The 17,504-nt window shown below is 29.6% G+C and overlaps 1 protein-coding gene across 1 annotated transcript in view; it reads right to left on the minus strand.

The window, feature by feature from the left end:
• Positions 1 to 1,166: 1,166 nt before the first annotated feature.
• Positions 1,167 to 17,504, minus strand: part of LOC105153748 (uncharacterized) — a 292,829-nt gene continuing 276,491 nt past the window's right edge. The window contains exons 6-13 of the mRNA XM_011068775.2: positions 16,302 to 16,562; positions 11,904 to 12,020; positions 11,666 to 11,779; positions 11,323 to 11,466; positions 5,442 to 5,644; positions 4,311 to 4,462; positions 4,160 to 4,232; positions 1,167 to 3,316 (exon numbers count right to left, since the gene is read on the minus strand). Of these exons, the coding sequence (XP_011067077.2) occupies positions 3,295 to 3,316; positions 4,160 to 4,232; positions 4,311 to 4,462; positions 5,442 to 5,644; positions 11,323 to 11,466; positions 11,666 to 11,779; positions 11,904 to 12,020; positions 16,302 to 16,562 (1,086 nt within the window). The 3' untranslated portion in view covers positions 1,167 to 3,294. The remainder of the gene's footprint in view (positions 3,317 to 4,159; positions 4,233 to 4,310; positions 4,463 to 5,441; positions 5,645 to 11,322; positions 11,467 to 11,665; positions 11,780 to 11,903; positions 12,021 to 16,301; positions 16,563 to 17,504) is intronic.

A 17,504-nucleotide genomic window follows, 5' to 3' on the forward strand; every position in this document is an offset into this window, starting at 1 on the left:
ATTGATTTATGATAACGTACATGTGTAATCGTCGAGTTTTTATACTTATCGAAAAAAGTGTTACGAACTTGCGGTGCAATCAGATCTCGTTAGAATTCATGAATTATTAATAATTGAATAATATTGGCCGAAGAGATAGAGTAAAATATTTATAAAATGGCAAGTAAATAGTGACGGATTATATCGGTCACTCTTGTAAATTTGTAAAAATGTTAAAAAAAATGTTGTTAATAACAACAAGTTTCGGCGCATGCTCATGTATTTCTTTTTTATCTAAATCTATTATACATATATTATGTTTTATTGTATTATTAATATACATTATTTATAGGAAATTTTAAAAACATTTCTTGATAAAAGACGTACATTGAAGTTTGTGTATGGCAAGGGCTTTCATTAATAAAAATGACTCAATAAGTCAAGTATTGATGATTACATATGTATATCTATAAAAGATATACAATAAAACATTAATTAGAGAAATTATACAGATAAAATGAATAATCGCACTTCATAAATAACTCGTGACATGAGTGAATATTAATTTGTCGTTTCGATCAATAAATGATACTTTCTTTGTTATGCGATCTGTTTATACACTTCGTACTAAAATATTCGTAATAAAAATGCTTTTCGTATATGCTTGTTATTTTTTACTTCATATGCCGAGAGAAAAATGCAATTAAAATATGACTTTCATAAATATACGTTACTTGAGAGAGAGAGAGAGGGGGGGGGGGGAGAAAGAGAGATGTAAGAAAAAAAGATTAAAATTATCTCCTCGATAATGTGTATGAAAAATGCAATATGAAGAATCCTCGTCAATGAAAAATAACTACGACTGATATTTTTAATTGAGCATATCAATATCGATTATTTTATTGACCTCCGAAAAAAATGAGAGCGGATATGAATTTTTAAAGACTAAATAGAAATAAATGAAATAAATAAGGAACGAAGGAAATCGAAAAAATGTTTCATCTCGTAACATATTGTTTCGACAAATTAATTGTTGCATTAAATATCATCATACAACGTTATTATTTCTTTAAGCAATACGTGTATATCTCTTTCAGTTAAATGAGATCGTGATTTCAATTTATATACAATTTTTCTCTCAGGCTGTGAAGTTGTAACACGCAGTGAGTGAATTTCAAAACAGTCCGTTTTATTTCTTTTTTTTAAACGTATCATTTCTCGGCATTTTGTCATGCCATAGATAAATTTACGTATCCAGGAGAAATGAATTCTTGGTCCCTATAACTCTTTGGAAACATATCTGCTTTTTTCGAATTTATCTGAGCAAATATTTACCTGAATACAAAAAAAGTAGAAATTTTATCTAGCATATTATAGCAAAACTATAATATATTATAGTAAAATCATAATTCAATTATCAATTCCGATAGTTAATATAAAGATTAATAAATTATAAATTTATATAATTATGAGAGAGAGAGAGAGAGAGAGAGAGAGAGAGAGAGAGAATTAGGAATTAATAGAAGAATTACATGAGTTCGCGACAAACAGCGACGCACGAGTTACGAACACATCTTTGACATTCAATATTTCATAATTATATCTCATAATATTTCATAATTTGTAAATTGTGCATCCAATTAATTTCTGCTATATTTAATTGAAGGCACGGCATTCTTTACATTTACATTTATTGATCACGCTAATTAATGCCGAACCCAAATTTCATCCAGGGAAAAGCTAATTTTTGTTAATTTTTGACAATAATTTCATTTTTGTGGCATTCAGATGTGCTTTGATTCACATCTATAAATATATTTCATTGCTAAATTTATAACATCTTTTAATTAATCATTTGTAAATTATAGTAATAAATGTTGAAGGAAAATAAACGTAAATTTTCGTAAATCTGCAATTATATTATATTATAATCCACAAGAATAGTTTATGCCCACAGTATGTTAAGTGTTTTAGCATGTTTTCCCAATTTTATTTGCAGATATTTTATGAAAATGTATACAAGATTATTGCAACCGAATATACTTCAGTCATTATACCGCATATAGCTCTATGTTCGCGTAATTTTTAATTCACAGGTTATACTCGCGTGCGTCACAGGAGAAACAAAAAAAGTGATTATTATTTGTATAGAATTAATACATCAAACACAACTCGAGTTCATGGTAGAGTCGTGTGTATTGCCGAAATTTTTTACTTTTTTATTTTTCTAGCCTCGATTGACCGTCCTCGTAATTAATTTCTCATCCTCTTAAGTACGTGTACGACGATCCTTACGATATATCTTTCAAACTTATCATTTACTTACAAGCTTACTCTACAGGAACGACCCTACCTCTTATATCTAAGAGTCTGTTAGCGTATATCAAAAGGATTATATACAAAAGTTCAACGCGCCGATCGCGTCTCTTTCGAGCGAATCCAAGAATTTCCGGTTTATATCCGGAATTACCCGAAAAAATAAAGAATCGCGGTTTGGTTTCCGCTCGAGAAAAACGATTCCGACGAGCCAAAGGCTTAGGAACTATACTTACAGCTATATGACATTGTCAAGCGAATTTCATAATCATTTTTAAGATGTCCTCAACTTTATATTCACGCCATGTTAATTATAAAGACTTTTAGTCACCAAGATGATCGAAACTTCATTAAAATCATCAAATTCGATATTTTAAATCCACGAATATTCATCAAAATCGATCGATGTACAATCTCATTTATTGACAATTAGCATTTTAACATTTAGATGCAAACATTTAGATCAATTGATTAACAATCTTGTTGATTAAATTTTAAATGAAATTCATCACCTTTGTATTGCATAGATAATGTTTCTTGATGTCATGATAATTCGATATTTGCAAACGGTTGAAGTAATTTGACCATTAAAAAATCAAAATTAGAATGTAATATTTTCAAATCAACTTTTCTTCCCCTTTCTCCTCCTGCTTTTCTCTTTTTCAAATATATAATTGAAAAAATGCAATAGAAAAATTAGTGCAGTTGTTCTGATCGATTAGATGATACTCTTGAAAATGCCAAATTGAGATTTAATGTTATTGAGAGTTTCTTGTCCCTCACGATAAATTCGCAAGACAGAAATACTTAATTTCATATAAGTTGCCCTAGTAATACTTTAATCCACTGTTGCTTTATCATCCATTTTTCATTTTTCTTCTTATCATCTCTGCATATAAACTAACTACAATTACGAATATATTAATATTTATAAATGTATCTTCATATATATTCATATCAATATCGTTCCCATTCAGTATATTTCGACATAGCTTGCTTTCACTGGGCATTCATCTCAGACCTATAACATACAATTGTAAAGAATACTTATTTCTTGCTTCCATAATACAAGTTTTAATTACAATACAAAAGTTTTACATTATTTTTTCTATAAGAATGAGTTTTTTAAAATTCAGAATTAATAGAAAATAAATGCCCTTAACAGTTGAGCTGGATCTTAGGTACTTAAATAGTTCGATGTGAATTATATACTACCTCATTTAAACTGTACGCTGAATTGATTTTTCCGTCTTAAGATGCAAACCCAACTGAACTACAGTAATAATATCACAAATTAAATTGACAAGCAATTTAATAATTTAATACTCAGATATCTTAGAAAGATCTTAATAAGATTGAATAACATATTAAAATCTGTAAATAATTTGATTGTAAAAAATAGCCGGGGATTAAATCCGAATCTCTTATATTCCGTTTGAGTATCCTCACCGTTAGATCATCAAGATCGAAAAATCAATTCAGTGTGCAATTTAAATAACTACATAGACAATATATGCATAAATTCACATCAAATTATTATGTAGAAAGTCAGTTTTGACATTAGATTTAAAAGCTGATTCTTTCAGAATTCAAATTTGAGACCGGAACGATTAAAATTGATAGTTTTCGATATATTATATAAATTAAAATGGCTTATGTGGGCTATCCTGTGTATACACACACACACATATATATATATATATATATATATATATATATAAGTATATAATAATAGTATGTATACATATATATTTTTTTAATACACAAACAATTATAAAACAATTATGAAAGCAGTTATAATAACAGTTATATCCAAAAGAATGTTATGTTTCAATAATAATGTTTCAATATTATACATACTCACTTTAAAGCTTTATAACGTTCTTTTTCTGGATTATTATCGGGCGGCTCACATTCAAAAGATGCTAATGCAAGTGCTGTAGAAAAAAAAATTAAAAATGAAACAATTTCATATCTTCGCATTTCCACAACGGAACAGAATGAATATCTCTTACTATTTTCTGTGAGTACGGGGCTCGCTTGGAGGAAGGCAATGACGCGCGGATTCTTCTCGAATGGACAGGCAACTTGTTTCCACGCGATAAATTCGGTCACTTGTTTCGCTAATTGCCAGAATTTCTCAAAGTTGATGTGACCGTTTGGCAGTCTGAAACGTATAATTAAATTTGAGCATAAAAAATTAATATAAGTTAAAATGGCTTTATGAATAAATCAAATTATTATTTATAAATAGGAGCGTAAAAGCACAGAATCTTGATGTGAAAAAACAATCTTTAAAAATTAATGCTTTTTAATAAAAATATAAACATATATAAACATATATAAACATATGTTTCGACCTTTTATTAGATCATCTTCACACAGTATCGTTACGATGAATATTAAAACTATTTTAAATTATTATCTTTGATAGGTCATTAAATTAAAAAAATGTTTCATTCATGCTTTCGTCGCATATATATTATCGCTGATTCCAGAAATCAAAATAATCGCTTATATAGGCTACGTTGATTGTTAGAATAGACTCAAAATTATTACGATGCAGTTGATATTGCAATAGCCGAAATTAAATCACAAATACAGTCAGTTACAAAAATTAATTAGTTAAAAAAAATTGTTTAGATACATATTACATTTGACGCGTTATATCGATAATCTTTATCTGTTTCATACAAATTATATAACTTGTGATTTAAAAAATCGAAACTTTTTTTCATGAAAAATTCAAAATAACTAATTATTTTAAATAGTACAAGATTTTTTCCTAATATTATGAAAGACATGATGATTTCCATACACTACTGGAAGTGCCAATTCATTGATATTTAAAAATTAAAAAATTATATAAACTATTATACGATAAGCATTTCGTACGTATTTTATATTATATACGTATATGTATACGCATGCACGCACGCATGCGCGCACGCACGCACGCACGCACACACACTAAATAGCATAAAAGTACAGCATATAATTACTTATTATATGTATCTGTGATATATGTATATGAGGTTTTTTTATAATTATAATTAATTAAAAAATATATATATATATTATGTACATAATTTAAATTATACTGTAAAATTATACGAATAGACTGCAATATATTTAATATTACTTACTTATTACTGCAACCCTCATTGAGGAAGTACAAGTCTTTAACGAGAAGGCTAAAAAAGGGCACTACGATTCGCTGACGTTCATCTGTAGCGCCAGCACTACGCCACATTGCGGCTTTCAATGTGCTACGGTAACTACTAAAATTGCTGCTTGGGTCCATCTGATGCTCCAAAATCGAAAATTTGGCAGATTGTATTTTTGACCACTGAAAATTATAAAAATGTATGGTAAAACTCCGGTATTTACGCCGCGCGAGGATTTATATAATAATATTATATAGAAAAAATAGAACAAGTTAGAACAATTGCATGCAATTATTCTATTATATGTCTTTATATTACGATAGTATTGTGCAGCATAACATATATATCTGAGCTGTTCAAGGTTCAAATTTATTTAATTTCTATCGATTTAATTGTAATTAATTACGTAATTTTTTTTTCCTAAGCGGAAATGTGAAAAGTAAAAATTATATGTGTGTGTGTGTGTGTGTGTGTGTATGTATGTATGCACCTACATAATATATACATACAATAAAATTTTCATATTTCATTTCCGCTCTAAGGAAAATATTACATAATTGATCCTCTGATGTAAAGCTTTGTTCGTTTAAAAATATTGTCACGGATATAGATAGTTATATAATAGATAATGCTGATTCAAATGATTTTTAGATTTAAGGTTATGATTGAAATGTTTTTATTCTTTCCTAGGCTTCTTATTTTTCAAAAACTTTTTGATAATGATAAATATATTTTTAATTTTTTCACTTTTTATTTCTTTCCTTTTATTTTGAAAATATTACGCGTAAACTGTGCATATATACTTTTTAAGTAAAAAATTCAAATTTAAACGCATGTTTATAATTAGTGGATTGTCTATCCCTATAAATAAATTTCTATTTCAAAATCTTATTTTGTCCGTCAAGATTTGACTTCTGATCCGTGTCTCATAGATACTTGATCTCCAGAGACTTCTGCCTGCTTGTCGTGAGAGCCATTTTTCTTAGTCCGACTCAACCGGAAATGTTCGTCTAGAGCAAAAACAGTAGCAATCAGGGACTTCTGCCAAATCCGGTAAATTGAAACTGGTTGCACCGGAAAGGATGTCGGAATACTATCGTATGAAAAGAATAGAATCTTTTTGCAGAAAAAGATCAGCAAAATAACAGGAATAATAGGACAAACGGGATGCAAGTAAAAAGAAATTTCTTTCGGTAAAAGCTTTTTCAAAATCTAGTAAAAAATCTGAAGTTTGCAAAATCTAATTGATTAACAAATCATCAAAGAAGGATTTTTTTGTATAAAACTGTTAATATATAATTGTATTAACAGTTTTATACAAAAAATAATTTCGGAATCTTCTAATCTAAGATTAATTCATAAAAACAACAGAAATATTATAAGTATTAAAACTGATAGTATTTATTTTTTAGAAGTATATTGGTATTTTGAAATGTGTAATATCCGATATACAATATATTTCAGTCTTATAAGTTGTGCAATAAAATGTATTTTATTTATAATGTAATATAATATAATGTGCATAAATATAAAAATATATATAATACACAAAATAAAAAATATTTTAATGTTTACTTTTAGGACAAGTTTTGATATGAAGATTTATTATATGTATAAATTTTTACATTTTATGATTCTCTGAGTTGTTATTTTTTTCAAGCAATCGTCTATATCATTTTCACCTATTTGTATAGTTATAATTTTTAAATTATGTTATTAAAAATTTTTGTAATTTAAGAAATTTAGTTTTAAATTTGATTTTAAGTATAAAAAATATTTGTAAAATGTAAAAACTTCATCATTGAACAAATAAAATTATAAACATAAGTTATATTCAGCAATAAAACGAAACAATAAAACGGATGAAAATCGAACAAATCGTGAACAAATGTTACTAATTTTTTATGTATGTGTGCGTGCGAGAAGCGAAAAAATTTTTTTAATTAACATAATCTTCAATAAAGATAATTGTATTGTTTTCAATAAAGATATTTGTGTTATGTAGAAAAATTGAAAATTTAAGGTATATAATTGTGTTATTCTCAATTATCTTGCGTGTATATAAAAATTAATTAATTGCCGATCCAATTACCGTGAAACATTTCATAGTTGCTTTTGTACATAAATGGAATTCCAGTCATATGCCGCACAAAAGTAGAGAGCGTTAAATTTTCATTAACGAAAATTATCGAGCAAATCCTGTGCATTACTGACAGTACTATTGTTTGTTGAAAATTTTAACAATTATTTCGCTCACCTTCTATATAAATCAATTAAACGAATCAAATAAATGTTGTAAATAGCACAAGAGGCTTATATTAAACATTATACGTCCGACAGAAAGAGAGGAGGGAGAGGGGAGAGAGAGAGAGAGAGAGAGAGAGGAGGAAAGGAGGGAGAAGAAAAGAAAGGAGGTAAGGGAGGAAATAAAAAGAAAAGGAAAAACGGTTAGTTAAACTTATAATTACTATAACTTATAAACTTGTAATTGAAAATGAGAAAATAGTTTTCCATAGTTCGATATTTTTCTCGATTCGCGGCGTGATTGTGTTATTAAAAAGAGGATGAGAGGATTATTTTATTTCTTGCTATGAATTGTGTAACAATTTATCAATTTCTATTTTTATTTAAAATAAAGAAATATATAGTAAGAAATATATAAAAGTATTTGGGATGTTATTATATAAGTATTTTATTATAAAAATATGCATCATTTATATGTAAATATTGACTCACAGATTTTCAGATTGATTTTTTGCAATTTTTACAATAATTAAAATATTCAAAATTAAATAAATATTTTATTTTCATATAATAATAAAATTAGAATTAAAACCGTTTTATGGGAATACATCGCTTAAACACAAGAAGCGCCACTTGACGGTCAAAGTTAGATGTTGAATTAATACTTATACGTATTCTTATAATATTGTTAGCATTCCGTACTAGATATCCGAGTTCGATTCCCGAAGTAATCTTTTTCATAATAAGTTTATTACAATTTTTCAAGATTAAATTTGGGGAATTATTAAAATGGATTGCGTTGGAAGATCGATAGTAAGGTGCACAATCATATTTTTGAAATAAATTTATTTAAATAAGAATACGTATAAGTATTAGTTCAACATTTAAGTTTGACCGTCAAGTGGCGCTTATCGTATTTTATTTTTAATTTAATTTTTTCGGTAAATTTTAATTTAAAATTTTAGCAAGAAAAACATTTGTTTTCTATTCTTTTCACTATAAAAATATACTTGCACAAAAAAAATGGATAACTGTAACCATTACAGTGACCCGGTTCTTTTGTAGGTATATTTATAAGTATGTTTATCTTTTAATTATAAAACATTTTCATTGTCAATATTTATTAAAATTTCAACAATAAGCTTTGACTCTTAAAAAATGCTCTAACTCTAAAAAAAAATGCAAGATTTATTACAATGCTCCATTCGTAATGAATTCAGAAAAATTATTCGCCAATGCGATTATTCTCAATATCATGTCCCCCTGTGTAAACGTGAAAAGCTATACAGATAAATTTTGAGATAAAATTAAGAAAATAAATTAGAATAGGATAGTACGATAATGACAAGGGAGCATTTCCGAACGAGAGATTCTACGAATAATACGTGTTTCGATTATTTTTTATTCATCATATGAGAGATATAAAAAAAATTCACGTTGTGTCTGTTCTTCTATTTCCCACTCGTGATAGACATTTTTTTTTTCGCCGGCGTCATTTCGTTTCACATCGAGTAATATCGAAATGAGTAATATCGTTTCTTTTTATCTTTATTTGGTTAGTTATAAAATTACTTTCTACGATAATATAAATAGATTCGAATTTAATAACATGTCGATGGCGCTAAAAGAAAAATGTAAAATTGCGATGACAGTAGTACGAATAATAATGCAAGAAACAACATCAGTTTGTGATTGTTCTCCCAATCCGAATTTCTCTTTATTTGCAAATTGTTATTGCAAGATTCAAAGTCATTCATTCTATGCTTTAATTAATTTCTATTTAGCTTCTCATTATTCTTTTAGTGATATAATAAATTATTGTAATTATATTTATTTACAGTTTCTGATATAGCTGATTACTTTAATTTGCATATACAATACACAATAGAAATCTGATGTTTATAGTTCACTTTTATTAACATAAACTGTTTTGAAATCATGACAAATTATATTTTTATCAATGAACATCAGGCAAAGATGTTTTTTTTTATCTGCGTAAATATTAAATATATTGTATATTACTATCATTATTATTTAAAATTATTACATTGTTTTCTTTTTTATTAAATTTAATCTGTATTCAAATTGAATGATATTGTTATATGCACTCCAATACCTATGCGTGATTCTCATTTGCCGCTTAGTTTCATTGTTGTTTGAGTAATTTTCATGTTCATTTTAAAATTATAATACCAAAAAATTTCAATCTGGTATAATCTATTCAATTTATGCAAATATTAGACATTTTTTATAATAACTTTCTTATTATGTAATTATGAACCATTATTAAAGATCTCTCTTCTTAAAGATTTCTTCTCGTAAAATAATACATCTTGCTCTATCATTATTGTCGAGATAAATATTAAATATATGGAAGCTTTCGGAAGCGTTGTCCGAGAGAGCGTTCCGCTGGGAACGACGACTGGATTAAAGGATGGAGTGTATCCGCGTGGAAATCGAGAATACGTAATAGTGCGAGTCCTCCCCCGTGGACGTGGAACGCTGCTCGGGCAATTAGCTAATTCCCAACGAGGCGAAAGGAACGGCAATAGCGCGAGGACAACGTTGCCGAGCAACGCCGTTTGACTTGAAACTTTTTAATTAACTCAAATCGCGAGTTACATTTCGGGTCTTTTCTGCGGTACCATGGCCAATCGCAATAGGAAAAATTCAATCAAGCTAATTCGATTGCTCTGCCTTCGCTTTCTTTTTGTCAACAGCGATTGTCTAACATCTACTTTATCGGTGGTATCTATACTGGAAACAACTTCATAGAACTAATTTCTGTGAAGTGCAAAAATTAAAATTAAATTAAATTATCATTCGAAAACTAAAACTAATACTATTATATTATACAAGAGAGACAAGAGTTTATTTAATGGTTTATCTATCTTGGATTAAGTCGATTATACATGCAAAAGTGTATAATCAAAATAATTTTTTCCTTTGCTCTTAATAGCTTTTTTCTTCGCAGAGAAATAGTGCGAAAATTTAACTTTCGGTATTTTATTATACTCAATGTTAAACATCATAGTGCACCACTCTCGATTTACGAGGATTACAGAGCGTTTATTGCTCTGACGTGCAATCCCAAAGAGGTGTAAACGAATGGATATACTGGTTGTGTCATTTCACCATTATTTTCCCTCCTTTCCTGACACTACATTCTAACACAAAAAATGCGTCGACGCTAACCATTTACGAATATTCGCACTTTTCAAATACGCTTTTGCTGAGGTGATCGAAAAATTGAGAGATACATACATGTATTGTATATGCATGCATTGTCCCGAGCGAATAAAATATATCGATACCGATTTCAATTTGCCGGACGCAATGGAACTCGTCACTCCAAAATTTTAATAAAATTTGTGAAGCAATTACGTCAATTCAATATACATATATGTTGGTTATAGAAAATATTTATAATGTTGAAGGTAACTATATATAAATTTAGAATTGTCTTTACACAATTATACTTTCCTATTATAATTTCCTATTATACGATTTAATAAAAATATAAGATATTCTATAAATGTGTATTTTTTTTTAATATTCAAAATAAGCATAAATATTACTATCAAAATTGAAAAGAAATGTATATGTCCTCTCTTACTGTTTTTTTCAAGCGAGATATCGGGGACATATTGAGGCCAGCGATGATCGCCATTAAAGAATTGAAATTGCCAATGTTAAAACATTCACGAGCAGTCTCAATCCAATATTCGACGACACGAACGCGTTGCTTCTTCTTTGCGTGCTGAAAAAGGAAGAAACTTATTATAAAATATCTAGCACTTTTTGTTCCTTTTGACAAATTTAAGAAGTATATTTTTGGATTATTATTAAAAAATTTTGATTAAGTAATAAAAATAAGATTAAATAATAAGTAATAAAAATTATACACAAAATGTGCAATGAATATTCATATAAATTTTATAAAGCTTTATCATACTTACCTTACAAACTTCCGTCGCTACAAAGTAGCTCAGTCTATTAAACCATTGAACATACGATTCGAGATTCCGGGTTTTCTTCATATCTTTGAAAGATGTTTCTAAATGCGGTGACTCCTGATAGAATAATAAAAATAATATTTAATATATAATTGTGATACAAATATTAAATTGCTATAAAAATATTTATAACATAACTCAGGTGTAAGAAAATTGTAATTTTGTTTGGAAATAAACTTACTTTGGCGAAAGCCTGCACAAATTCCTCAGGCCCAATGTAAGACAGTCTTTCAAGTTCTACATGTGTCAATTGTTGTGCTAGTACAGTAGCTGATGGGCAGAGTTCAGTAATGTCCACCTAATAATGATCAAATAATAATTTTATACTGACACGTTTAAAATAATACTTTTAGATAATATTGCAAACATATATTAATTTGCCATATTTTCATAAAATACGAGTGTTACAGAAAAATATTCAATTTAGAGTAGTTAAGTAAAATATTTTTCTATAACGTTTTATTATTTACTATAGATTCTTGAAAATTATGAATTTATATTATCTTTGAAATTAATCAATTCAATCTAGGTACATAAATTCATGTAAGAAATCACAAGTTTTAAATAATACAAAATTGTTCATTGAATACATCGTTGCACTTGTTAGAATCTACAATTTTTATTATATTATCAAAATATTTACTTTATTATGCAAAAATTATGCATATCTCTTCGTTTTCTAATATAAATCATTTTTCTCAGTAATCACTGTGCTTATAATAAAGTTTAGTTAGACGTACGCACGCACGTGTGTGTACCTATATTCGGCGCAATGTTTAAAGAAATGTTATTAATATCATGGAAGTATAGTTTCTCTTTTCTGTGCAAGATTGTATTGTGAAACTTGCGTGATTTTTTGCATCGAATGATTAGAGGTAAATTTTCTTAATTACTTTTTCATTAAAATATTATGCAGAAATTGGCGGAGGAAAACATTTAAGAAGAAATTGCATAATGCAGAAATGCCATGGTCCTTCGGTTTCATAGAAATCAGGTCATGAAATCGATCCCGGACAAATTATTTCAATAAAAGCAAAAAATCAAATTTAGAATAAATTATTCATTAAATATGATATTACTTTTCCTTACACTTTAAATGATATTTACATTGGTACAAGTCTAGTGCATCATTAATAAGTAGTTCATAGTTAACTTCTAATCATTGAATTATGTATTGTAATATATTTTAGCTGCTTTTAATTAATTTAATTTATGATAATAAATTACAGATAAACAATAAGTGGCCTCATTCAATTAAGGCTCTTAATGTCTCATAATACTCTTTCATTTACAATATCATTTCACTGAAAAAAAAGTATTTAATTTTAAGATTTAGATAAGCGTTTTAAATCCAAACACGTAGTGTTTTGTCTATTAAAAAAGTTTAAATCTAAAATATCTTTAAGTGTTTAAAAAATGGGGACAAGAATAAAATACATTTCTTTTTACATATTATAATATTATTATTTATTCACGTCGCCTGAAATTTATATATTTTAATTAATTATTTCATCGTCAAGATTTTAGATAATGTATAAATAATAAATATGCTACAAAAAAGAAAAAGTGCTCAATTATAAAGATATTCTTTGTTTTTAATCTCTTCAATATCAAGAAATTGCTTTCTTTGAGAAAATGCCCAACAAAGACAATTTTGAGGTAAAACAAAAGTGTGTTGAGTAGATAACTTATAACAAAGAATGACGTGCACACTTCACACTTTCTCATGCAGTTTTATTTTAAAAGAGCGAAACTCATCTGAATTGACGGATGAAATAAATTGAAAGTTAAAAATAAAATCTGACGAAGGCGAAAAGGATGCAATCATGAACTCAAGATATTTCTACTAACTTTCGATATAGGATGCACTTAGAAGTTGCTCGAAAGAAAACAAATATCAAAAACTCATGATTGGTCTCATAAGTTACTCCTCGTTTTAAAAAAAGAAATGATCTTTTTTCTCATATGACACGTAATGAACGACTGTTGCGAAAGTTTGACAAACTAATAATTCAACTCTTTACGCTTGGGACTATTTGTATCATTATGTTGATAAAAACAACATAATTATATATTAAAATCTATATTTAGTATAAAAATTGTTTTTAAGTAACGAATTTAGTATATCTTTTCGCATCTTATAATTAAATAATACATGACACTTGTTAAACAATAATAAATATTGCATTATGTTATAATTTATGGAATGAAATATATGTAAATTCTTGAAGAAAGTACACAAAACTCAGTTAAAGTTTTAGAAAAAATAAAATAATAAGAAATAAAAACGAGAGAGAGAGAGAGAGAGAGAGAGAGAGAGAGAGAGAGAGAGAGAGAGAGAGAGAGAGAGAGGAGGAAGCTGAAAGAACGAAAAAATAAAAAGGAGAGAAACAGATTGTGAGAGGGGGGAAGGGGGGAAGAGAGAGGGAGAGAGAGAGAGAGAGAGAATAAGATATTAAGGTAGGTATTATTGGACTCGAGAGCTGTAACTCCTTTCTACGTAAAGTTGCTATCATTGTAACATGTATAAGATAAGTTGAAAAATGCGCGAAGGCGAATTTGCTGTTTAATAAGCCGAAGCTTCGCGAAAACTCGATCTGCTTTTCCTGTTTTGTATTTCCTTCTTTTCTTCTTTTTAATATTTCTCTTTTTACTTGTACAAGCTCTCATCTTTCCTCTTCTTATCTTGGAGCTTGAGATAAGTAATTTTCGCACAAATTACAAATCACATACGTTAAAGAAACCGTTAAAGTAATCACGATCACATGGGATTTATTTATGTACAAAGTATAAAAGTTTTCAACGTGTAACGACAAAAGAAATTTTAACAAATGTCACCATTGTTGTCAAATAAATCAGGCTATTTTGATTACAAAATTATATATATATCACTTGTTATTTATTATTTCTTTATAAAGAAACAGTATTAAAAGAAACAAGAATTACATAAAGCGTTCGGTAAATAACATAGAAAAAATAATATCATAAAGGATAATATAAATTATTATCGTATATTTATTGCATCTTTTACATAATGTATATATATATATATCGATGAAGGATTTCTAGAAAACATAAACTGGTTATCCGAAAATTTGTGAGTTCTTAAAAGTATTCCATTTTCTTAAACTCCATGACATTTATCATATAATCGACAAATATTATCGTTTTAATATTCTTTAAGTAAACTCGCCGAAAATTCCATCTCGTAGATTCAATAAATATTTTCGTTTCAAACGTATGAATACTTAATTTTACTCCCATCCCGCACGTAAGTATTGTAATAGTTATTTAGTAATTTTGTATTCACGAAATTAATTCAGAATTATTGAATACGTCAGTTTAGTATAAATTTTGCTTAATTTGTTATTTGTACGCACGCACGCACGCACGCACGCACGCACGCACGCACGCACGCACGCCCGCACGCTCGCACGCACGCACGCACGCACGCACGCGCGCACGCACGTGACACCGTCCGGTATATTTAACTAACTAATGTAGCTGCAAATTGCCTATTAGCGGGCATTACAAGCGGCAGATAGGCACGCGATAATCAAATTAACGGAATGGTTAACGTCTCCCGGCATGGAAACTGCACTAACAGGACTAACCGCGCAAAGTGCACGTGTGTACGCTTGTGAATGTTCAAGTTTGTGTATTTCGATCGGGATGCATACCTGTATATGTGTGATACATGGATGCAAACGGGATCCCGACATTCGTGCGTATAAACGTTATAACAGTCGTGATATAGCAATGTTCCAAGTGTGGAACGGTCAAAGTGAGAGAGAATGAAAAGCATAAGGGGCGGAGTGTTACCCGTAGGGAGAATATTATCGCTTCATTATGCTGAAAGTCCTCGAAGGGTCGATATACGATTACGGTAAACCGAATAATCGAGCTTTGCAACATGGCAAGCAGGTTACACGAGTAAAATCTATATTGAAATTGCGGAACAATGCGGCGTCCGGAACAATGCGTGATTGACCGAACACTAGTGCTCTTTCTCTTATTATTTTATTACCTTAGATTGAGTTTATAAAGCCCCATAATGTGAATTACATAGAAAATCATATCTTTGTAAATATGAAAGTAATTTGCTGAATCCAACAATGAGATCGATTATGTAATGGACGCATATTGATACAATTATAAGTAAGTTTGACTTATATATGAAACAAGAGTTATTTTCTACAAATAACAAATGTTATTCTAACTCGATAGAAAATTGTGTAAATTGTTAGCATAGCAAATCATGCCTTAATTGTCATCGACATTTTTACGAATGCACTATTTTGATTAATTTCTCGGTGAAGAGACAGCCCCGTTATCATTGAATTGTATTATTCAAATGGATTGTGCATCGCTGACAAACATTATTATATCACGTCTTTGTTTTTCTTAAAACACAAATTGGCGGATATCATCATATATACATTTTGCACGCACAATCTCAGAGAGATCGGCGATGTTATAGTTTGGAAAATGTCGCGCTGAGTCACTAACTAAGCCGAGGCGGGACAGCGAAATGCAAGCTGACGGCCGCAAATGGGCGCTTGTACCGAAACTCACGAACCTGTGTAAGCTGCTCCGTCGCTGCCTCGGTCGCCAGTCTGGCCAGGCCCTCCTCGTACCTTTCCAGAGCCGTCAGTCGTAGAAGCAAGTTTTGCAGCAGCGCCGAAACTTCCTGTCTGGCCGCGGCGTCGACCGCAGCGACTTTCTGCGTGATGGACCTAACGTGACCCATCACCCTCTCATCCCGGAAGTCGTACGGGAATGTTTCCGTCCATTCCGCTAGCAGCTGCACCAACCGCGGCACGAAGCGATGTAATCGTTCCTGGAATACACACGTACACACGTACTTTATCATTTTCCAAAAAAATGACAAAGATGATTTTTTATTTCAGGACGCAAAATATATTTCAGAATGTGAATAAAGTGATAAAACGAGATTAGCGTACTAACAAGAGAATATTTATATAGTAGCAATATACGGTACGTAAAGGAGAAATAGCAATGTTAGTTTCAAAATAATATTGTTTATATATGTATACTTCAGAAATTAACTTATAGAAAAAAATAACGCAGTAATATTTATGTATGAAAGAGTACTTAAATATTTGTAACTCAATCTTGAAAAAAAAAAAGATTTTAATAATTAAATTTACTATGAGTTTATTCTATTCAAATATAAAGTAATAGCGGAGGAGAGAAAAGATTGAGAGAGAAAGAGAGGGGGAGAGGAGAGGGAGAAAGAGAGGGGAAGGGAGGCTAAGTATATGGAACTTTTTGTACTTTTTGTATTTCGTAATAAATGGAAGGCAACAAATTGCGCATGTAAAAGGAGAAGAAAAGTATCATAGATCTTATAAACATGGATACTCCTTGTGGCTATAATAAGGGGATCGAGTTGACAAAGCGAGAGTGTACTAATATTGTTATGCCCGCACTGCACTGTGCCGACGCCGACACTCGTGCCGTATCATCTCCGAGCAAATCGAGTCGAGTGAAACATGAAGATCGCGTTACCGGGACGAGCAGCAGCTCAGCTGTTTAACGGATTAGACAGATTGATAGATTTTTGCAGTTGGGAATGTTGGGACGTTAATTATGCTCGAACGTGCTTCGATCACTTCTCAGTTTCTCCGCCGTACACGCTCGTTTTTGTTTATGTGTGTATTCTGAATAAAGCTTCTTGTTTCTTTCTTAACGAACGCGTGTCTTTTCATTTCGTGCACCTATGGACTTGCGATTCGATCGTACGAGCGTAACAATACTT

This window comes from Acromyrmex echinatior, chromosome 3, assembly GCF_024713525.1.
Source record: "Acromyrmex echinatior isolate Ae372 chromosome 3, ASM2471352v2, whole genome shotgun sequence".
Taxonomy (NCBI): Eukaryota; Metazoa; Arthropoda; class Insecta; order Hymenoptera; family Formicidae; genus Acromyrmex; species Acromyrmex echinatior.